Below are 23318 nucleotides of genomic sequence, written 5' to 3'. Positions count from 1 at the left end.
ACAGAAGTGTGCTGGTACCTGCAGGTAAATTTCCTCAGCACCCTCTCTAAAGCTTCTACATCCTTCCTGTAATGAGGCAACCAGAACTACATATTCCGTGCAGTCTAACCAGAGTTTTATAGAGCTGCAACATTACCTCATTGTTCTTGAGCTCAGTCCCTCTACTAATTAAGGCCAGGACACCATATACCTTCTTAACCACTCTAACAACTAGTGCAGCCACCTTGAAGCCCAAGACCTTTTGTGTCTCTGTACTGTTGAGAATCCCACCTTGACCATATACTCTATCCTTCAAGTTTAACCTTCTGAAGTGCATCATCATACTTATCTGCATTGAACTCCATCTGCCATCTTTCTGCCCAATTCCACATCCAGGCAAAAGAGCCAATCTCCATTGGCCAAGGACCATTTTGCCATTGGACCAAGACCTCATTCCAGCAAGGGTATGCAGTAGTTTACACAAAAATGCTGGAGAAACTCAGCAAGACACGCAGAATTCTTTTTGCAGCAAGGATACATAACCAACATCTAGGGCCTGACCCCTTCATCAAGGTATTAGCATGCAGTAGTTGGCATACATCAACTCCCCACATTAAAGGAAACTTGTACACAGACACCTCCTGCTCAGGAGAAGCTGCAAAGGATGTGGAGAGGGTTTGGAGACAAGCTTCAGTCATCTCCAGCAGTAGTGGAACAAGAAAGAAACATAGCTCGTTCATAAATATTCTTGTAAAATATTGGAAGTTTAAAAATAGATTGAACATGACATCGTGCAGCATTTTAACAAACCATCATTTACTTTCTCAGTAGTGCAAGTGCGCCTGTGGTTGGGTGGTGGGGGGGGGGGGGGGTGGAAATGAGGAAACTGTAGGTGTGGAGGACTGGTGTCATATACACAGAATTAAATGAGAAAATGCACAAAAGGTCCAAACTGTCATAACGCAAGTGAAGAGAAACAGAAAGAAGAGAGTCATAAAGGCGGCCAACTCAAAAAAGGAGCAAAGCCTCATGTAGTGAACAAATACTGCATTATATAGGATTTTTTTTTTAAAATGTGGTTAGGTCAACTGAACAATAATGCAACAGACATTATGAGCATAAGCAGCCACTCCTGTAACCAAGTGTAAACTCACTTCTCAGAGAGACAGAGAGAACTGCCAACATGCATGGTAAATCTCCAGTCAGCGTTAAATATATATTGCCTCAAATTACCACAAATGAAAAATGATGAGTGAATATGGCTTATTTTCTTCCTGAATCACATTAATTCAACAGTAACTGAAAAAATATTGCCTTGCGTGCAGTAATAAAGCACGTGCATAAAGATCCCATTAAAGATAGCAGAAAGTAAACACATGCCAGTCCAAATCAAGAACTGATACATTTTGCTCAAGTCTTGCCAAAAATAACGCTGAAGAATTAAGATTCTGAACCAAGTGTGCACTCTACATAGTTGGCCACTATGTTTCTCATTTTATGAAACTTTGGAAGCACTCACAGAACATTTGCTACATCTGCAGGTTTGGTTCTGTGAATAATTCAGGGCCTGTCTCAATATTCAAAATCTGCCACTTGGGCTCTGCCACTTGGGAGGTGAAAGACAAAGAGCAGATGTTCAGAATGCGACAGCATCATTCAGAAGATGAAAATCAAAAGCCTGGAAACGCTTGAAACCTGAACAAAATCCAGAGAATGCTGGAAACCTTTACCAGGCCAGTCAGCATCTGTAGATCGAGAAATAAGTTAATGTTCTCAGATCCATCCAGTGCTATTCAGAGTGTCGCTTTTTACCCCCAGAAAGCAGCAATGCCAGTACACAGAAAATGGAAATCAAGCAGGCCAGATCATCAGGCAGATGGTACAACCTATCATCTTGTGTCCCAAGAGGGGCTGGGGGGGGGGGGGGGTTGGAAGAAGAGAAAGAAGGGAGTGAGGTGAACTCTGGGCCTCTGCACCCACCACTGCCATTAGCTCCTTGACTTCCTCATTGGAAGACCACAGTCAGTATGTATTGGAAACATCTCTGCCTCACTGGCGATCAACACAGGCGCACCTCAGGATGCATATTTACCCCACTGCTCTATTCACTCTACACCCACGACTGTGTGGCTAAGCACAATTCAAATGCTATCTACAAGTTTGGCGATGACACCATGGATATCGCCAGAATCACAGACAGCAATTTGGAAGCGTACAGGAGAGAGACAGATCAGCTGGTTGAATGGCATCACAGCAACAACACTGAACATTTGCAAATCCAAAGAGATGATTATGGACATCAGGAGGAAATCAGGAGAATACAACCCAGTCCTCATCAAGGGGAAAGCAGTGGAGAGGGTCAAGAGCTTCAAATTGCTGGGTGTCAACATCTCCAAAGATCTGTCCTCATACCTCCTTGTTGACGTAATCATGAAGGAAGCTCACTAGTGGCTATACTCTGTAAGGAGTTTGAGGAGATTTGGTATGTTACCGAAGACTCTTGAAAACATCTTCACTTTGGAGAGCATTCTGACTGGTGGCATCACTGTCTGGTATGGAGGTGCCAACACTCGGGACAAGAAAAAATTCCAGAGGGTTATTAACTTGGCCTGCGACATCACAGGCACCAGTGTCAACTCCATCAAGGACTTCTACAAGAGGCAGTTTCTTAAGAAAGGAGCCACCATCTTCAAGGACCCCCAGCACCCAGGCCATACCCTCTTCATTCTGCTACCATTGCGGGAAAAAGGGAAAGGAGCCTGAAGATGAACACCCAGCAGCACAAGGACAGCTTATTCCCCACTGCCATCAGATTCCTGAATGAACTTTGAACCAAAGAAAAACCAGACTGGACGAGACTAGAATTAGATAAAATAGGGCAAAAGATACCTGAACACATATTATATAAATGGGACGAAAAATTGGTACAACATAGAACTTCTCCAGTATTACACCATCTCCTCAATATATGGAAGAAGATTCATGTAGAAAGAAATAAAATAAATTATCAAATACCAAAACTAATATTGACGCAAAATAAGCTACTCCCTTTTACAATAGACAACCTTTCCTTTAGAAAATGGGAAAAAAAAGGGATTAAAAGAATAGAAAATTGTTTTTCAGGAAGTAGATTCTTATCCTTTGAACAAATGAGAGATAAGTACAATATAACTGGAGATACAGCGCTGGCATATTACCAACTGAGATCCTACTTGAAAGATAAATTAGGAAGCAATTTGAGTTTACCAGAGGGAAGTAACCTTGAATATGTGATTACAGATACAATGTTAATCAAAAGATTTATAACAAATATGTATATCAAACTGCAAGAAAAGGAGAATGAGGAAACAAATGGTAAAACTAAACAAAAATGGGAACAAGATTTAAATATAAAGATAAAAAAGGAAACATGGGAGAAATTATGTTCTGGAACGATGAGAAATACAATAAATACGAGGCTGCGTATGATACAATATAATTGGTTACACAGACTATACATTACACCGCAAAAGTTAAATAAATGGGACCCAACAGTATCTGATAGATGTTTTCGATGTAAAAAAGAAAGGGGAACAACAATTCATGCAATCTGGACATGTGAGAGAGTAGAAAAATTTTGGGATGATCTCAATCAGATATTAAATAAAATAACAGAAAACAATATACCAAAGAATCCAGAGATCTTTCTCCTAAGTAACATAAAAAATAAAGAATTTGGAATTGACTTGGAAGATGCACAAAAAAGATTTGTCAAGATAGCCCTAGCCGTAGCAAAAAAATGTATTATGTCAACCTGGAAATTGGAAGATAATTTGAAAATACAACAATGGTATATAGAAATGAATAAATGTATTCCATTAGAAAAAATAACATATAGTTTAAGAAATAATATTGAAATATTCGAACAAGTATGGGAGCCTTACATTAAATACAATAGCGAAAACCTACCGAGAACAAACATTACCTAAGTTGATGGAAGGAGAAGAAAAGAAAAGAATGGACTCAGTAGAATTTCTGGTGTATTTTTGTTGAATGACAACATTGTCTGACTGAATTAATGCAACCTAGATTGTATACCTAAAATGGATGAGAGGGGTGGGGGTGGGGGGGTGGCTTGGGAGGAGGGAGGGGGGGGGGAGAAAAAAATCACTGTAAATGTGTGGAAAAGAAAAAGTGTATATCATGGCTATTGTGATTTATGGTGTGAAAAATAAAAAATTAAAAAAAAAAACAAAAAAAAAACTTTGAACCAAAGACACGGCCTTACTTGATTTTTCTTCTACCATTTTTATTTATTTTGCAAGGTGGTTGAGAGAAATGTTCGCACTGTGACGCTGCCATAAAGCAATGAATTTTGTGACTTGTTCATGACAATAAATTCTGATTCTAAACTCAACATCAGTCAGAAAAGCATGTCTCCATCAATGAGGGCGCTCCTCAACCTCTCAGTTTCTTCCCCAAGCATTTGTTGCCAGCTGGAGCACAGCTGGTTGTACTCTTGCCCTGGTTCAAGATCCACTTCAGAAATTTGAGCAGGAGAATGTTGCTGGCATTCCCATCATTCCTAGCAGGGGAGTGCTACACTGTCAGAGAGTAGTTTATTTTGAGATGAAACTTTACACCATGGCCCAAAGTGTTCTTGACTGGCTAAATAAGGAAGAGATGGGTAGAAGAACAGGGACGGTGCCCACATCCCGGTCAACTGGCATCATGGAACACTACAGCACAGAAGCAAGCTCTTCAGCCCATCTAGTCTGTGTCAAACTATTATTCCATCTCGTCCCATTGAATTGCACCCAGACCATAACCTTCTATACCCTTGCCATCCATGTCCTATCCAAATTTCTCTTAAAATGTTGAAATTGAACCCACACCCACCACTTCCGCTGGGGGCTCACTCCACGCTCTCACTGCCACCTCTAAAGAAGTTTCCTTTAAATATCAATCAAGATCACCAAAAAGATTTTATTGCATTATTAGATTATGAAGTACCATATCTACACGTGTTATAGTCAAATCTTATGGACCAATTTTTAGGGTAAAATTTAGGTGGTTGACTATAACACGCATACTACTTTTAATAGCATTAAGTACCTGCATCGTTTGAGGCATCAGGAGCTCTAATGGGCAGGCAGGTGGCTGGGACCAGGTGGCAAGTCCGCATTCAGGGCATTTGGAGCTCCAATGGGTAGGCGGCAGGGGCCCAGGCAATAATCTGTGGTCGGGGTATTGGGAGCTCGGATGGGTGAGCAGCCAGGGTCAAAAATAGGGGGAGTTGACTTTAACACACGATACATGGAAAATACCAAATTTTTGGGCCAAAAAACAAAAGGTAGGGGGAGAGTCGACTTTTACACAAATACACAAGGTATTTGAAAGGCTTGACATTTTAACTCAGTTTTTCTCTCCACAGATGCTGCCTGAGCGTTTCCCCGAGAGGAACAGCACAGGTCACAGCCCAAGTCCTGCACCGACTATCAGGCACCCACTCCAACATGACCCATTTTTTTTCGCTCCACATTCCTATCTGGACCATAATCGAAGTGAATATCACAAGGGACCCGAGGGATGAATCTTCATGTGCTGCAGTAGCACTTGCACTTACTTTCTGATCTGCCCAAACACACCAACAGTGCTCTGTCTCCTCGATAGCAGCAGCATTTCCTCCTTATGTATGTGCTCATACCAAAAATGTACGCATCAGATAAATTCTGATGCATCTACTTTTAGTTCATTTTTCTTTAAAGTCCACCTACTTCAGCAGCCACCATTCATTTTTAAACTTTAAGCAAAAATATTAAACCATCTAGCGATTGGACCAATTCAAAAGTCTTATCTAAAGAGTTTCAGACTTTGGTGAAGAAATCCTCTAAACATTGGCATCAGCTTTTGGACAATCACTTTATCTTGGATGATACCTCGGAAGCACAAAAGGTGAACAACCTCAGATCCACGACAGCACATTACAAAGCGCACAAAGTCAACCAGCAACAAACCATGAATACTTGCAATGCCCTGACTGTGGCACTGAGTAACGATCCAGGCAATTCAACCTCTCCCCAGAGTCTGATCCCCTCGGCTCTGGAATCAACCTGGTTAGGATAAAGTAACAATCATTTAAGACCAAGGTATGCATGAAGTTCCTCTCACAGTGAACCTCGAGAAACCAGCAACCCAGGAGGGCTGCGGAGGTTAAATGACTGAAGCGGCAACTCCCAACTCAGGCCCTTAGGCCCTCCTGTGGGCCAGAGCACATTTAATGTAATTGGTTGGAGAGAAGTACAGAAGAAACCAACTAAACTTGACTGCATCACAGGGAAGGGGGCCCCATAAACCTTGAGCAGCCAGCCCCAAAGGGTGGGCCCCATAGACCTTGAGCAGCCAGCCCCAAAGGGGGGCCCCATAGACCTTGAGCAGCCAGCCCCAAAGGGGGGGCCCCATAGACCTTGAGCAGCCAGCCCCAAAGGGGGGCCCCATAGACCTTGAGCAGCCAGCCCCAAAGGGGGGCCCCATAGACCTTGAGCAGCCAGCCCCAAAGGGGGGGCCCCATAGACCTTGAGCAGCCAGCCCCAAAGGGGGGGCCCCATAGACCTTGAGCAGCCAGCCCCAAAGGGGGGGCCCCATAGACCTTGAGCAGCCAGCCCCAAAGGGGGGGCCCCATAGACCTTGAGCAGCCAGCCCCAAAGGGGGGGCCCCATAGACCTTGAGCAGCCAGCCCCAAAGGGGGGGCCCCATAGACCTTGAGCAGCCAGCCCCAAAGGGGGGGCCCCATAGACCTTGAGCAGCCAGCCCCAAAGGGGGGGCCCCATAGACCTTGAGCAGCCAGCCCCAAAGGGGGGGCCCCATAGACCTTGAGCAGCCAGCCCCAAAGGGGGGCCCCATAGACCTTGAGCAGCCAGCCCCAAAGGGGGGGGGGGCCCATAGACCTTGAGCAGCCAGCCCCAAAGGGGGCCCCCATAAACCTTGAACAGCCAGCCCCAAAGGGGGCCCCATAAACCTTGAACAGCCAGCCCCCAAAAGAGGGCCATAGCCAAAAAAGTTTTAGAATGGCTGGATTAGAGGCATTTAAGAGGGAGGTACATTTTAGAAAATCCAGGTAATGAGGGTAGAGAAGAGGAGCTGAATTTTGGCAGAGATCAGCAATGAATCCATCCAACAATCTGTTCTGGAGCCACCACATCAATGCAATCATGAAGCAGGCTCTCCAAAGGCTATACTTTGTGAGGTGTTTGAGGCGATTCACTGTATGTCACCAAAGACTCTTGAAAACTTCTACACGTGTACTGTGGAGAGCATCCTGGTTAGTTGCATCACTGTCTGCGATGGAGATGCCAACACTCAGAACAAGAAAAAACTCCAGAGGGTTGTTGACTCTACCTGTGACATAACAGGCACCAGACTTCACTCCATCGAAAACACCTAGAAGAGGTGGTGTCTTAAGAAATCAGTCTCTATCCTCAAGGACCCCCACCACCCAGGCCATGCCCTCTTCACTCTGCTACCATTGGGGGAAAAGGCACAGGAGCCTAAAGACGAGCACACAGCAGCACAAGGGCAGCTTCTTCCCCGCTGCCATCAGATTCCTTAACAATCAGTGAACCAAAGATACTGCCTTATTTTGATTTTTCATACACTATCTTTATTTATTGTTGTAAGGCGATTCATACAAATGTTTGCTCTGCGATACTGCTGCAAAAGCACAAATTTTGTGACTTGTTCACGACAACAAATTCTGATTCTGAATATGGAATATAGCAGGGCGAGTTTGAGGGGACAGGCAGCCTATTCCTGCTCCTGGTTTGTGTAGCCAATTAAATCTTTGGACCTCCCAAAGCATTGCCAATGCACAGGTCCACTGCCACAGACACCCTCAAGGAAAAGCCCATTTCATACAGCCAGACCAATGGACCGAGTGCCTCCCTCCCTGAAACACTCTGCAAATAAAAAGCAGCAGGCATCTGGGAGACCAGACCAGTCGGTGTCCACACAATACAGATCTGACACTTATTTAAGTAGGTGGCAGGAGTTAGAGGGACCCCATCCAAGCCCTTTTCAGTCCATTTACCTGGCAAGTCCTCATCTACAATGTATCAGTTATTCAAGCCTTGTTTCCAAATCCTCAAACCTCTCTCCAGCTATGCAACCACCGAGTAAGGAAACCTTCAAGATCACATTCTATCCAACTCTGATTTCTTGCAAACCCTCATTTTAATTTTAACACACAACTTCTCCACAATTCTGTAGTGGAACGAGAGCACCAAGTTCCTTGAAGTTCACTTGACTAGTGACCTATCATGGACACTCAACATCTCCTCACTGGTCAGGAAGTTGCAACTGTTACGTACTAAACAATGGAAATTTACCCAAAGATGTTATTTTCAATAAAAATTACTGTTTTTATTAATTACAATAATTCTTATTTCATTCTAAAGTGTGTCAGTCAAACCATTACAGTTCAGGAATAATTCTGAAGAGGTAATATTAAGTTTGGCCATTTTGTTTTGAAACTCAGTTTCTTTAAATTGTTGCTCAAAAGCAATTATGGAGTAAGTGCAAGGCATCAGATTTCTCAAAACTCAAATTTTTGAGAATAGTTTTCAGAAAATTGCTTCCTCATACAAATGTTTTCCCCCTCTTGCACGGAGGTTACAGTACTTGTGTTTTCTTCCATGGTGATTTCACAAACTCAGGTATGAGTCTAACAAAGTAGCCATTACAACAGTTATGATTCAGAAACAAGAATGGTCTTGCTTTCTTTTGCCCAGAATTGGGACAGTCACAAGTGGCTATTACAAATGCCACTGCAGCACTGCTCACTCTCTCTTGACCAAGAGAAGCAGCAAAGTAGTTGTCCCTTCTAGAGCCACTATCAGTCTGTGTTACTCATAGAAACATTACAGCATTTCATTCCTATCTGACTTGCAGGATGGCTTCAAAATGTTTCTACTTTCAATAATATGTTTTCTGAAATGTCTTTAATCATATGACATGAAATCATTACGGTCTTTGAAGTTTAAATTCAAAATGTTTATGAGCTAATGTGATTCTGAGCTGTCTGCACAGCTCAACCAGCAAATGGCTTCCTTGCGTACAATAGCCGTTTCTCCAGCAAACATCCATTGTTCCAGCAATTGAATGGACAATCTCTCCAGCTCTATGACTGTTTACAATTTCCGCCAAACAATGGCTTATCAGACATTTTGACTTTAAAAATAGTTTCTCTCAGAGTCCAATGGTGTCTCTGTAAGTGAGCCCTGTCTACCCTAAAACTAACTTTACTAAGAAATATATAACTAGGGATTGATAACAACACAATTCTGTCACAACTCGATTGACTGCACTTCCTGAGAAGACTGAAGCAGGCGAGGCTACCGGCCACCATTAAGCCAATCTTCTACAGTAGCTCTACCAAGAGCATCCTGTCCAACTGCATCACAGTGTGGCGAGGTTGCTGCAGAGAAATGGATCGGAGATCAATCCACAGGATCATAAGAATGGCAGAGAGGATCACTGGAGTCTTCCACCATCTCCCCCCCCCCCCCCACCAAGAGGGTGCGGAAAATCATTGAGGACCCCTGCCGCCCCCACACAAAGCATCTTTCAGCTGCTCCCGTCAGGGAAGAGATACAGGAGTATCAGAACCTTCACCACCAGGCTGAGGAACAGCTTCTTCCCATAGGCAGTGAGAATCCTGAACGTCCAAAGGAACTGCTCACACAGCTCACATTCATGAAACCATATTTATTTGTATATATGACTACTTATCTTGCATACATACTGTTTGTCTCTACGCGTGTTATGTCTGGTTGTGTGTCCACATGTTTTGCACTGAGGACCAGAGAGCCCGGTTTCATTGGATTGTACTTGAACTGCCAGATGACAATAAATTTGACTTGACTGGAGGAAGATGGTCAGATCAACTTAATTTGGTCTTCCCGTCACATCTTCACCTCCCAACCCTCCTTCAGACAGGTTATTTGACCAGGTTTCTGGTTAGCTATCTCCTTCTTGCATGGTAGACATAGGGGATCCAGTTGCCTCTACCTGAAAATTTGTGGACCAGGCACTTGTCGCTGGGATGGCGACGACTCTGCACTCAATGGAAAAACCCTGACCCTTGAACAAGCCGGTTGGTTAAAATTGTGAGAACGTTGCAAAGACAACTTTCATCCAAAGACTATCATTTGAATTTTTTTTAAGGAGATAAAGAAAGTGGGAGTTAAAACTCCCAGCACACCCCCAGTCCCGAGTTACAAATAACCCCGAAACCTTTCCATCTAGGTAGCAGCCAGCCGGCGTCGGGTTCGAAACAGCGGAGCATTGGAGTCGTGAGCAGTGGGCTCCCTGCTCCGGGGGCGAGCAGAGAATGGAACTCAACACTACCTTCCAAAAGTCTCCTGATGTCCTCGGGAATGGCCATGGTTCTGGTGGCGAGTGCCGGCGCCTGCTGAACTCCCCAGTACAAGGGCAAGTGAAGGAACAGTAACGGGGTCACTGGGCTTTGCAGCCGACGAGGTGAGAACCCGACGTTTTCTTCGCTGCCGATCGACCGCAGGTGTTTGGGCTGACAAGTCCACCAACGCGCACAACGCCGGAATTGGGAGCTGCTGGTCGCACATTGCTCAGTGACTCGTCCTCCTTAAAGGGATACCCCTCTTCGTGAAATCGGGACCTTGTTGCTGCAAACAAATTGGGCATCCGCCGCATTTTGGAAGGAGGTCGGAGCTGGAGGGGATCTCGCTTGGTGGTGGGGCTGCAGGTGAGTTGGAGCAGCCCAGACCCCTAGGAGACCTCTGCGCTCTGAGGGGGCCCTGGCACATTTCTGCAGGTGGGTCATGCAAAGTTGCATCAAATACCCGAGAGTGCAAAGCTCTCCAAAAGGGAGTGGACCCAGCCCGGGCCAATCACCACTGGGAATGCTGCAGTCAGAGGGCAGCAGCAATCATCAAGGATCCCCACCACCCACTCTGTTCTGGCTGCTGCCATCAAGAAAGAGGTAGAGGTGGCACAAGAGCAGGTTCAGGAACACCTGCTACCCCATCAAACTCCTCAACTACCAACTCAATCAGGGACTCATTTAAGGATGTGAAACACGAAAGTCTGCAGGTGCTGTGATGAGTAAAAATGCACCAAGATGCTGGAGGAAATCAGCGGGTCTTTCATCATCCATAGGAGACAAAGAGATATTGTTGACATTTTGGGCCTGAGTCCTTCTTCAAGCAATAAGCAGAATGAGCCAGAAGCAGGAAATCTCAGAATTCAGACCGTGCAGGCCGAGGGAGGAATTCAGACCGACAAAAGGTGTGAATTGGATAGGATAAAGTCTGCAGGTGCTGTGATGAGTAAAAATGCACCAAGATGCTGGAGGAAATCAGCGGGTCTTTCATCATCCATAGGAGACAAAGAGATATTGTTGACATTTTGGGCCTGAGTCCTTCTTCAAGCAATAAGCAGAATGAGCCAGAAGCAGGAAATCTCAGAATTCAGACCGTGCAGGCCGAGGGAGGAATTCAGACCGACAAAAGGTGTGAATTGGATAGGATAAAGTCTGCAGGTGCTGTGATGAGTAAAAATGCACCAAGATGCTGGAGGAAATCAGCGGGTCTTTCATCATCCATAGGAGACAAAGAGATATTGTTGACATTTTGGGCCTGAGTCCTTCTTCAAGCAATAAGCAGAATGAGCCAGAAGCAGGAAATCTCAGAATTCAGACCGTGCAGGCCGAGGGAGGAATTCAGACCGACAAAAGGTGTGAATTGGATAGGATAAAGTCTGCAGGTGCTGTGATGAGTAAAAATGCACCAAGATGCTGGAGGAAATCAGCGGGTCTTTCATCATCCATAGGAGACAAAGAGATATTGTTGACATTTTGGGCCTGAGTCCTTCTTCAAGCAATAAGCAGAATGAGCCAGAAGCAGGAAATCTCAGAATTCAGACCGTGCAGGCCGAGGGAGGAATTCAGACCGACAAAAGGTGTGAATTGGATAGGATAAAGCTTTTTTTTCTCTCTCTATAGTGCAGTCACTTTGTTTATATTTCTTACTTGTCTACAGGTGTACAGTTGGCTACTGTTGTTTTTTTTGCACTGCAAATAAGTGGTAATTCAGCCTGGCCTGCAGGGAAAAAAACCCAGGGTGGTATGTGATGTCTTGTATATACTCTTCTGAGTCATTGAAGGAACTCCAGCACCGTTCAGGTAGCTGGAAGCAGAGTCTAGTATGAAATCAAATTTGCGGAGGAAGAGACATAGCCAATGAGAGGCTAACTGAACCCTGGGAAGGACAGCTCAGGCCACAAATGTGAGTCAGGGATGGTGGGGGTCTATTGAGTATAAGGATGCTGGAATCTAGAAGTGTCTCCAACCTGAAAGGTTAACTCTGTCTCATACTCCACAGATACTGCATGACCTGCTGAGTGTTTCGGGATTTTCTTTTTTAAAAAATGAGAACCAATATAACGAAAGCAATTTTTTGTGATGGGAAGTGGGTTTGGAAACTTTGAAGGAAAGGACTCTTGTTTTCTCTCTCTCTCTCTCTCTCTCAATGCTCAAGACAACTGCTGGTTAAGTGTGGTTAATCATATTCTTGAATCACTACTCCTGCATTTCTTTTATGATATTTTTATTGGTTTAATCAAATAAATGTTACATAGGTACATGACAATAAAAATGCTATTGAACCCCACATTACATTGAAAAGAAGTTTTAAAAACACTTCGGAGGCTACTGGTGTAACACAAACAATAAGTGGGGTCGAAGCTGCTCCTGCCATTTCAATGAAAGGTTAGGCAATGAAGGCTTGAGCATGTAAATTTGGTGGGTTTCACCGCAAGCAGGTTATTGAACCAACTGGGTTCTTGTGAAAATCCAGATCTTCAGGATTAGGTGGAAGAATTCATCTGATATAGGTAAAGTCTTGGAAAATGGGATCAGGTGTAATAAATTTGAAGATAGGCCACTCAAAAGATAGGGAAAACAATCCCATGCAATAAAAGTATAATGGCAGAAATTGAACCAATTTTTAAAATCTGACTGAGAGATTTTTGTAAATGAAGGGTCATTTGGAATTCAAGGCATAGCTAGAGAAATGGAATTAGATCCCAGGTTAGCTGATCCGTCCAAACCAATGGTTTTCAAACTTTTTGTTTCCACTCACATGCCACCTTAAGTATTCCCTATGCCATAGGTGTCCTGTGATTAGTAAGGGATTGCTTAAGGTGGGATGTGAGTGGGAAGAAAAAATTTGAAAACCACTGATTTAATCGTCCCTCATTGACTCGTTATGTGCACGGTTTCAGAACTCCAAAGGAAATGGGCCAATGACAATTTTTCTCAAACAAAATATTTCAGTAACATTTGGGTCGAGAGCAGTGGTTCTCAACCTTCCCTTCCCGCTCACATCCCACCTTAAGTAATCCCTTACTAATCACAGAGCACCGATGGCATAGGGATTACTTAAGGTGGTTTGTGAGTGGAAAGAAAAATTTTGTAAACCACTGGTCTAAACCACTGGCTTCTGGCTGAACATGCCATGGCCCACTTACTGCAATGACCGAGCAATATTTTCAAGTCAAAGGCAGCTCTAAGAAACACATCTTTATCTAATTTAAAGTAGTTTATTTCAATATTTTAAAGAAAAAAACCACTGCAAGCCTACACTGGACATAAAAACTCCCAATCTAAATCAAAGCTCATACCACTTTAATGAGACACTTGTATCTAAAGTTTCTTCACCAGCTTCCTTGGTTCCATTGTAGACTATGCACACCTGAGATCTGCGTCCACTTTAATATGGGTTGTGCCTTTGTCTTCAACTGCAATAATGTCAAAAAGCCTGATTCACAAAGATAAGTGGTCGTGAAGGGCAGGATTTCTGAAGACCCTCCTGCCCAATTGTGAGGTAGTTATCCATCAGTTGTGGCTAAAACTCAGAGATAGATGAAGTCTCAAACACATCTCGGTATCTTCAATCATTTTGAAGGCCAATGAATTCATCCCTGCTGATCACTAGAGACCTTGTTGACTTTAACAAGGAAGGGGTTCCTTCTCATCTGATTTCTGGGAAGAGGTGTAGGAATTCTTCTTGAGGGCAGCTGATGTTAACTTTGTAACATCAGCATCCATTCCATTAATAGCTACTGCTGAAAGAGATTCAAATATGGTAAAGTTCCCTCCCTCAGCCTTGTGTTTCCCATTTTCAAGCTTTTGTATGAGTGCATTTAGAACATCGAAAAACTGCATGATAGTTGTGCCCTTGCATTGCATTCCAATCCAGAGTTTTAAAAAATTCTGCAAAAAATAATTTATATCCAACATATCATGTTTTTAAAAATTTAGACATACAGCGCTGTAACCGACCAATTCAGCCCCACAAGTCTGTGCCGCCCAGTTTACACCTATTAACCTACAGCGCCGGTATGTTTTTGAAGGGTGGGAGGAAACCGAAGCCCCCAGAGAAAACCCATGCAGACACGGGGAGAACATATAAACTCCTTACAGACAACGCGGGATTCAAACCCATGTCTAGTCCCAATCGCTGGCGCTGTAAAGGCGTTGCACTAACCACTACGCCAACAGTGCCACCCATGTTTCTTACCTTATAAACAGGAGCCTCTTGAGTCTTGACTTAAGTGATGCAAAACAAGCAATAAGAAGACAGAAAAACACACACTTCTGAATCTGTCTTGTGTGGAGGTCTGATAGGAACTGTGACTGAGTGCTGAGCACCAAGCTGCTTAAATTGAGAGACAGCAGGAAGATCTCACTATAACCCCAGTGGCAGATTTCTCGCCTCCCCACCCACGGTCACCCAGGAGGACCGAAACATGACCCTGGCCCACCCTGACCTGTAGGTTGGGAAGCCTCTGTGGCCCACAAGGAAACATGCTGTGGCCCACTGGTTGTAAACCACAAGTCTAAACAACTGAGTGGCCTCCTCTTGATCCTATGTTCACACAGGATGTCATTATTTTGACAGTGTAAAATTTGGTTCACCTTAGACATAGTACCAGTGAAATGTTCCTGAATACATTTTTGAGCCCTATTTAGCTCGCATTTTGTGTTGAATATTTCTCTTAATATGGGTCACGAATGTAAAAAATGGATGAACCATTTAAAGTGGAAATAGCTGTGATAATTTGAATTAACTGGGGCAATTAATTGGTGAGTAACAAGTTGAAAACTTTGCTGTCTTTTTTGCAGGAACAATTTCTCACCATTGCTGAGCTATGAATTAAAAATAATCTGCTCAGTCTGAATGTGTCTAATCCATGAATCTTTTTAAAGGGTGCTGGAGCATTTTTCAACATCAAACTGTCTTGGATTGCATCTGTGGGAATATCTAGAAATAGCGCCAGTCCAGATGTTGAAACCCGTCAGTTCTCAACCCAGTCATGGGACAAGGAAAATGTTTATATCCAGTAAGTCTATGGGGTGTTTTGTTACAGTTTTTATTGTTTCTTTCCAAACTGCTGAAGAGTTGAACATTTTTTCACTTCCTTTTGACTCCCAGGTCAGGTTGTTCATGGGTTAGATCAATAAACTAGTCACAAAATTATGCCAAAAATAGCTTTGTTTCATTGAAAGGATACAGAAACCAGCAAATATTTGCAAAAAGCAAATGGACGAGAGTTGATTTAATATTGAAGTCCAAGTAATATTGTCTCAGAATTAGTGAATAAAAAAATATATCTGAAAAAGTTGTGGGTTTGAAAAACAATATATCCAAACGGTCTGATGCCCTGCATCCCAAGGCTGTGGAGATACTGGATCCAACATTTTTCCAAATGATATGAATTCTATTAGGGTTCTCACTGATTGGCGGGTAGCAAACATAGCCAGCCATTCAAGAAATGACAGAGTAGGAAAGCAGGTAACTACAAACCAGAAAGCTAGACATGAGTGGACGAAGGGAAATACCAGAATCTATTCTTAACAATGAGCTAGGAAAATTAAAATTAAGTCAGAAGAATCGATATTTGTCAAATTTGTGAGACCTTTTTGAGGTTATTGCAAGAAGAATAAAAAGAGTGATCCAATGGATGTGGTATATTTGACCTTACAGCATGTTTTCCAAAAGGGAGCACGCAGTAGCGCTGATTGAGGATTGGTACATGGGCAGAAACAGAGAATGGGAACAAAATGGTCATGTTCAAGTTTGGAGGTTGTGAATAGTGGAGGGTCAGTAGCTGGGGCCCAAACAGTGTCGATCAATTTTGGATTTAAAAGGAACAAGGTATATGGAATCAGTGCAGGAAAGAGGCTGAGGTAAAAGATCAGCCATGATCTTAGTAAATGATAGAACAGACATAAGGGACAGAATAGTCTATTATATTCCTATTTCCTATTTTCTGATGTGATGCCATCATGACATTATCAGCAGTAACTAAGCTCCTGTCACACTCCAGTCCTACAGTGATCTATTTTAAATCACCAATATATTCAGCGTTAAGTAGGTTAAAAATACTCTTGTTCATTTTACCTTTCTTGAAAATAACTTTTTCCAAAGCCCCAATTCTTCCGATAGTTAAGGCCCCTCATGACTTGGATCAACCTGATTAAGTCTAAGTGATTTCATTTCTGTTAGGTTAGCTGGTTTGGTCTGGACAGCAGTTCAGCAAGGACAAGGTGCACTTGAAACTTTTGAAATCCCCCCGCCACCCCCCAAGGTGTGTACTCAATTCAAAAATTTCCACCCAGCGAGAAGAGGAAATATTAGGAGATTACAAGTTCCATTGAACTACAGGTGCGTCGTATGGAGAACATAGAAGAATGATATTGGAGCCATGATTTTATTGAGAGGGTGGGGCAGAATTGATTGATTTTTGTTTGATATGGGTATCAACAGAAGTGGATAAAAATCAGGTAAGTGGAGCAGAGGGACAATTTCCTCCTGCTTCAACTTTCCAAAGTGAATCCCAAAAGGTGAATTCCTTTGAAAGAGTGAAATGTCTCCAAGAGTTTTTAAATGGTCCTTCTCCAAACAGTTATCTGCTTTCCTGTTAAGAACAGAGTGGATTTACTTCCGTAACTGCTTCTGGGCATGTTGTCCTTGTCACCTACAAGGTGAAAGCACATCTTGCCTCCTACTGTGTAACATGAATGATAAGCTCATTTGCATCATTAATCTCCCACTACTGCAAGAAGTATCAGGAAGGGATGTTACAGGATGGGTCTGTCCTCTGAAAAAGTTGTGGAGTGATGTAACAAACTATAAGGGGTACAACAGAGCAGATAAACACCAGCTATTTCCATCAGTGTGAAGTGAAACAGAGATAATGTTTCACATAGAATATTACAGCACAGTGCAGGCCCTTCGGGCCATGGTGTTCTGCTGACCTATGTATACAGTACTTACCAAAATAAAATTAAATCCTCCCTACCTCATAACCATTTATTTTGCTTTCATCCACGTGCCTGTCTAAGAGTCTCTTAAATGCCCCTTTTGTTCCAGCCTCCACCACCACCCCTAGAAATGCATTCCAGGCACCCACAACTCTCTGTGTAACAAACTTGCCCCTGATGTCTCCTGTAAACTTCCTCTCTTCACTTTGAACAGATGTCCTCTGCTGTTTGCTACTCCCGCCCCGGGAAAAAGATGCTTGCTGACTGTTTACCTTCTCTATGCCTCTCAGAATTTTGTAGACCTCTATTTAGTCACCTCTTATCCTCTTTTGCTCCAGTAACAGAAGCCCTAGATCTGCTAACCTTGCCTCATTAGATATATTTTCCAATCCAGGTGATATCCTGGCAAGTCTCCTCTGCACCCTCTCCATAGCTTCCACATCCTTCCAGAACTGAATACAAAATTCAAAGTGTGGTCCCACCAAAGATTTGTAGAGTTGCAACTCCTGAACTCAATCCTCTGACTAATGAAGCCCAGCATACCATGGGCCTTCTGAACTACCCTATCAACCTGTTCAGTAACTTTGAGAGATCTATGGATTTGGACACCAAGGTCCCTCTGCTCTTTCACATTGTTAAGTATCCTACCATTAACCATGTTCTCTGCCTTCAAGTTTGACCTTCCAAAATGCATCACTTCACACTTATCAGGACTCAACTCCATCTGCCACTTTTCTGCCCAACTCTGCATCTGTCTACATTTGTTGCAACCTTCAACAACCTTCTACACTATCCACAACACCTCCAACTTTGGTGTCATCTGCAAATTTACGGACCCATCCCTCTAATTTCAGGTCCATGATCATTAGTTCTGATCAAGGGACTTAGACCTTAAACCTCAACTATTTGTTTATCCATAGATGCTGTTAAACCAGAGTTAGGTGTTCACTGTACAAGGCAATTGCCAATGAACCTAGCTTGGAATTCAGAAGAAAATACTTTACCCTGAGAGCAAGAAGGTAGAACACTCCCAGGACTAATGGATGAAGTAAGTGTTATTGATATATTTGAAGGGGAGCTGAATAAACACGGGGGAGAAGTGGATCAGAGGATGAGTTGGGGGGTGGGTAGGCGGAGGTTGGTATGGGACAGAAACACAGATGATTTTTGTGTGAAGATTATTCAGTGATTCTGATACTGACCTCTGTTCCAAGCTACACAGGTGGGAATCCTGTAAATTGTTGCACTGATCAAAACACCTGGTTGTTCAATATACTCCTGGGAGCACGGTTTCTGCACCTGTGCTGCGAGTGGATTAGTTTTGAGTACATATGTCAGGGATCACTCATTGATTTTCTGCCCTTCCTGCCCTTCTGTTGTGTGGGTGCTACCTCACAACACATGGTGCTTCCACCTGCAGCCCTACTCCCTCGCTCACATGGCCATTTTGCGTGAAAGCATTGGACACTGTCTGCCAGTGAGCCACCCAGATGTCGGGCTGGAGGTCAGAGCCACAGCCACACAGAAACATATGCAGGCAGGCTCACTTTCAAAGGCATAGCGAGCAAGAGCTAGAATCCCAGCCAATTTGTATCCTACCCTGCTTGGGGCACACAGAGTTCTGTTGCAAAATTCCTACTGCTGTTCCAGTTGATTTCAGTCACATTAGAACAAAGCTGTTTTACATTACATGTAATTAAATGCCTTAAATGTGTCTGTTATTTGCCTTAATTCTGTCTGTGTGAATGAGTTCCACATTCTCATCATTCCCTGCATAAAGAGGTTTGTCCGCATGTACAGTAATATTAGATGTACTAATGACTACTTAATATCAATGGTAGAGTCTGTCTCACTTTCATGGAAACAGCATCTCAATATCTACCCCAATTGAACCCTTACAGAAAGAAATCATTCAGACTCAACATTTGCATTGCTGAGAAAAAAAAATGCCCAGCACGTTCAACCCATGCAAACAAGATTAGCCTCTTCATTGATGTATCTTTTATTTTGTAAGAAATTCAATTATTTTTTCTAGCATTTTGCCTCTCATATATTCATCTATTGTTCTCTTGAAAACATCTAAGCTACCTATTCAACTATTTCCAATGGTCGGGAATTCCTCTTTTGGAGTAGAGAAATTTCTCTTAAATTCATTAGTAACCATCTTGTAGTTATAGACCTTAAGGATATTTACTCCATTCTAAAGAAAGATGTCCCAATCAGTTATTTTTCTCCTAATAGCCACAGTGTGGCTTGAAGATTGGACTTCACCTGACATAGACAAGAGTAGACATCACAATTTTTTTTAATTAATTTGAGTTAACAGAGGTGAAACCTGTTGGATACCTTGTTCATACAATGGACCATGACTTACTCCCTGATCTTCAGTGGATTCACCAGCATGCAAGCCATCTCGAACCATCCTGACCCAAAATGGTGAGGTCTTGCACATAGGCATGGCCTTCCCCATCTAATGACATCACATGGGTGAGACAGGACAAGCCCTGTCAATGGAAACCTTCTGTATCCTCATGCTCAGCCAACTGTCAAGACTGTCAAGAAACATAGATGCTGCTGCTCTGCATGGTACCAATGCTTCCTCACAATCTGTTCACCTGGAAAACCAAACCAGAATGAAGTGGTTGGAAATCGGAAATAAAAACCATAAAATGCTAGAAGCATTTGGCAGATCGGAAAACATCTGCAAAAATACGCAAAATATTGACTTGGTTTCCCTTTCCACAGATCCTGCTTGACCTGTTAGGCAGTTCCAACATTTTCTACGGTAATCAGAACACAAACATGTATATATTTTTGTCATCTCCCCATATTGTTTTAATAACAGGGAGACCAGAATCTGCAGGATAAATAAAATTTGGCATCTGTTTCACACAACTGAGTCCAGGATCTGAGTGTGTTGACTGTACAGCTGTAACGTATAACCTGACACGTTGAGAGGTTCCAGCATTTTCTGCTTTACTTCAGACATTCAGCGTTTGCAATATTTTGTTTTTCTTTTTAGGTAAATATGCAGTTTTTCTGCCACAGAAGAATGATGAGTTGAAACAACTGACTGAACAACATCTCATCTGGTGCATCAGCAGTTTTATCTGTAACAGTCCCCTCTGAGTACCACACCATCCACACCGTCCCTGGTCCACCGCATACCTGTTGCTCTTGGACAAAGTCACTCACAAACTCTTCTCAGAATCAAGCTGACTGTATATGTTTTAATTCAGTCCCTTGATCGTTGCAGGATGTGAGGTCGAGGGAGGGAGACTTCTAATCAGGCCTAACCCTTTGATATTTCTCTTGTGTACTTCTGGTTGCTTTGCAACACAGTTGGAGACTGTTGCGCACTGCAGTAATTCTGTTGTTGTACTGAGTGCAGGCTGACTTTACCTAACTGCCTAAGAGATCTGTTTAATGTTAGATAGTTTTCAAAGCGACAGGGCTTTCAAAAGAATGTTAATCTTGACCAGAGGCTGCCTGGGAAGAGATTGCTCGTATTACCAACGGAACGGTATCACTAAATTAAACAACATACGATGGCTTGATACAAGACATGGCAGCTGTAAGGATTTGTGTTACAATCAGACTTTGGATCGCTGGGCCAGGGAGGAGATGAATCAGGTCATGATTCTCGGGTGGACGTGTAGATGTTGGGAGATTATCTAATTGCGTTGAGGGCAGTGAATATGATTCTCAGGATCATTGCCAAGCTTCACACGAATGGGGAGTAGGTACTGGGGTGGGGTGGGGGGGGGGGTCGGTGTCACAAAACATCTCTGCCCATTTCCATTCATTCATCATTAATTAATTTGCCTCTGCTCTTGAACCAGAAAATGAAAGCTAACATTTTTGTTTTGCTGTTGAAATCAATCTATGTGGAAACACAGAAATGCTGAAGGAACTAAGCAGGTCTAGCAACATCCATAGGAGATAAAAATATATAACTGATGTTTTTGGCCTGACTCCTTCAAAGTACGAGCAAAAAGCAGACAGGCCTCTAAATTAAAAGGCTGGTGAGAAGGGAAGAAAGGGCAAGGAGAGGAGCACAGGCCAATGAACCAAAGGTGTGAATTGGATAAGAATAGGACAGGAGAGAGGAAAGGTGACATTTGATTGGGGTGAAGGGTTTGGCTCTGTGGATGTAGAGCAGGGGGAAAGGAAATAGAGGAAAAGGGAAGAGAGATAGAGACAGAGCTAGAGGGCAGGGGACATGGGGACAGATGGTGGGGGGGTTACAATGGAAACCAGAGAAGTTGATATTAATGTCATCCACCTGGAGGGCATCCAGTTAGAAGATGAGGTGCTGTTCCTCCAATCTGCGGCCGGCCCCAATCTGGCAATGCACGAGTCCATAGACAGACACCCTGGCAAGTGAATGGGGCAGATAATTGAAATAGGTGGGCGCTGGGAAATCAATCTATGCCCTTGTCAGTCTCTTCATCTTCCATCTAGTTCAGTGGTTCTCAACCTTTTTCTTTCCACTCACAAGCCACGTTAAGTAATCTCTATGCCATCAGTGCTCTGTGATTAGTAAGGGGTTGCTCAAGGTGGGATGTGAGTGGAAAGGGAAAGTTGAGAACTACTGCTCTAGACCCAATTGTTACTGAAATATTTTGTTTGAGAAAAATTGTCATTGGCCCATTTCCTTTGGCGTTATGAAACCGTGCCCATAACGAGTCAATTACGAAGGATTAAAACAGTGGTTTTCAAACTTTTTCTTTCCACCCACATACCACCTTAAGCAATCCCTTACTAATCACAGAGCACAGGGAATACTTAAGGTGGTATATGAGTGGAAAGGAAAAGGTTGAGAACCACTGATCTACTTCTTCCAATTCAGACATCTGCATGAATACCTTCATTCCACAATTGGTGGTTAGAGAGTTCCCTTGTCACCTTCTCACCTTCTGTCACCTTAAATCATCTACTACTTTAAGATGCTTCCTTAAATCTATCGCTTTGAAAACCCTTTGGTCATCTTTCTTAACAATACCTCAAGTGGCTTACACTTTAGTTAGGGGTGCTATATTAATGCAGGCTGCTTCCCTAACAATTCACTTCCTGTTTCCACGAAGGAGTCACGAATCAATACAGCAGATATGGTGCACCTGGTAAATGTGCACTGGTCTCCCAGCCTATTGGACCTTTAGTTTTACCTGAACAACATTCAGATTGTGATCTTCATCTCAGTGCAACATCAGTAAGCATCTGGTGTTACGTTAAAGGTTTCGGCATATCCTCTTGGAGGAGCGGGACTTAATAATTCCTGCGATATGTGTGTGCAGGTTCGAAGAACCAATCAACGCCTAGCAGGTCGAGATGATGAAGGATTTTGACCCCTATATCTAAGAAACACAGAATATAATCAGTAGGTTCTTCCTATTTCTTTTTTAAATTTAAAAAAATATATATTTACAGTATGGTTGAGACCGATTCCAGCCATTTAAACCCATGCTACCTGAATGAACCTACAGTCCCATATATTGTGAAGTATGGAAGGAAACTGGAGCATCCAGAGGAAACCCACGCAAACATGGGAAGAACATACAAACTCCTTACAGACAGTGCCAGTTTCGAACCCGGGTTGCTGGCGCTGCGCTAACCACTTTGCTAAATGTTACTAACCTTGTGGACTAAACTGTTGTCTGCTTATCTAACATGCAGAAGTAATCATCTCTAATTAATTTTGGGGTATCTAAAAAATGAAAATTAAAAAATCATTTCCTTACAATAAAAAAGTTACCATATAAGTCTTGTTAGTTGTAAGAAAGGCCTATCCAGTTTATATCTGCACACTTCCAATAATACAAATGAGCAAAGTACACATTCAAGAGCCTTTTAAAAGTTCATCTGGAATCCAAGTTATGAAAAGAGCTCTTACTTGAGTAACTTTAACAGTTATACATCAGCTTGGCACAACTTTAAATACTCAGCACTCTGAACCAGTGTGTGTTGCACTCCAAACTAATTAATGTAGTCGAGGAAT

General features: G+C 42.9%; 1 protein-coding gene across 3 annotated transcripts in view; it reads right to left on the bottom strand.

Moving 5' to 3' along the window:
- skap1 (src kinase associated phosphoprotein 1) overlaps positions 1 to 10702 on the bottom strand; it is a 316700-nt gene extending 305998 nt beyond the window's left edge. The window contains exon 1 of one of the 3 annotated variants that reach the window (XM_069906123.1): positions 10363 to 10702. In XM_069906123.1, coding sequence (XP_069762224.1) covers positions 10363 to 10399 — 37 coding nt within the window. In that variant the 5' untranslated portion in view covers positions 10400 to 10702. The remainder of the gene's footprint in view (positions 1 to 10362) is intronic. The other 2 variants (XM_069906124.1, XM_069906122.1) reach the window with 2 other exon arrangements.
- Positions 10703 to 23318: the final 12616 nt, after the last annotated feature.

Source organism: Narcine bancroftii, chromosome 12 (genome assembly GCF_036971445.1).
Source record: "Narcine bancroftii isolate sNarBan1 chromosome 12, sNarBan1.hap1, whole genome shotgun sequence".
Taxonomy (NCBI): domain Eukaryota; kingdom Metazoa; phylum Chordata; class Chondrichthyes; order Torpediniformes; family Narcinidae; genus Narcine; species Narcine bancroftii.
The sequence above is the reverse complement of the archived record's forward strand: the minus strand, read 5'-3'. Positions and strand labels throughout refer to the sequence as shown.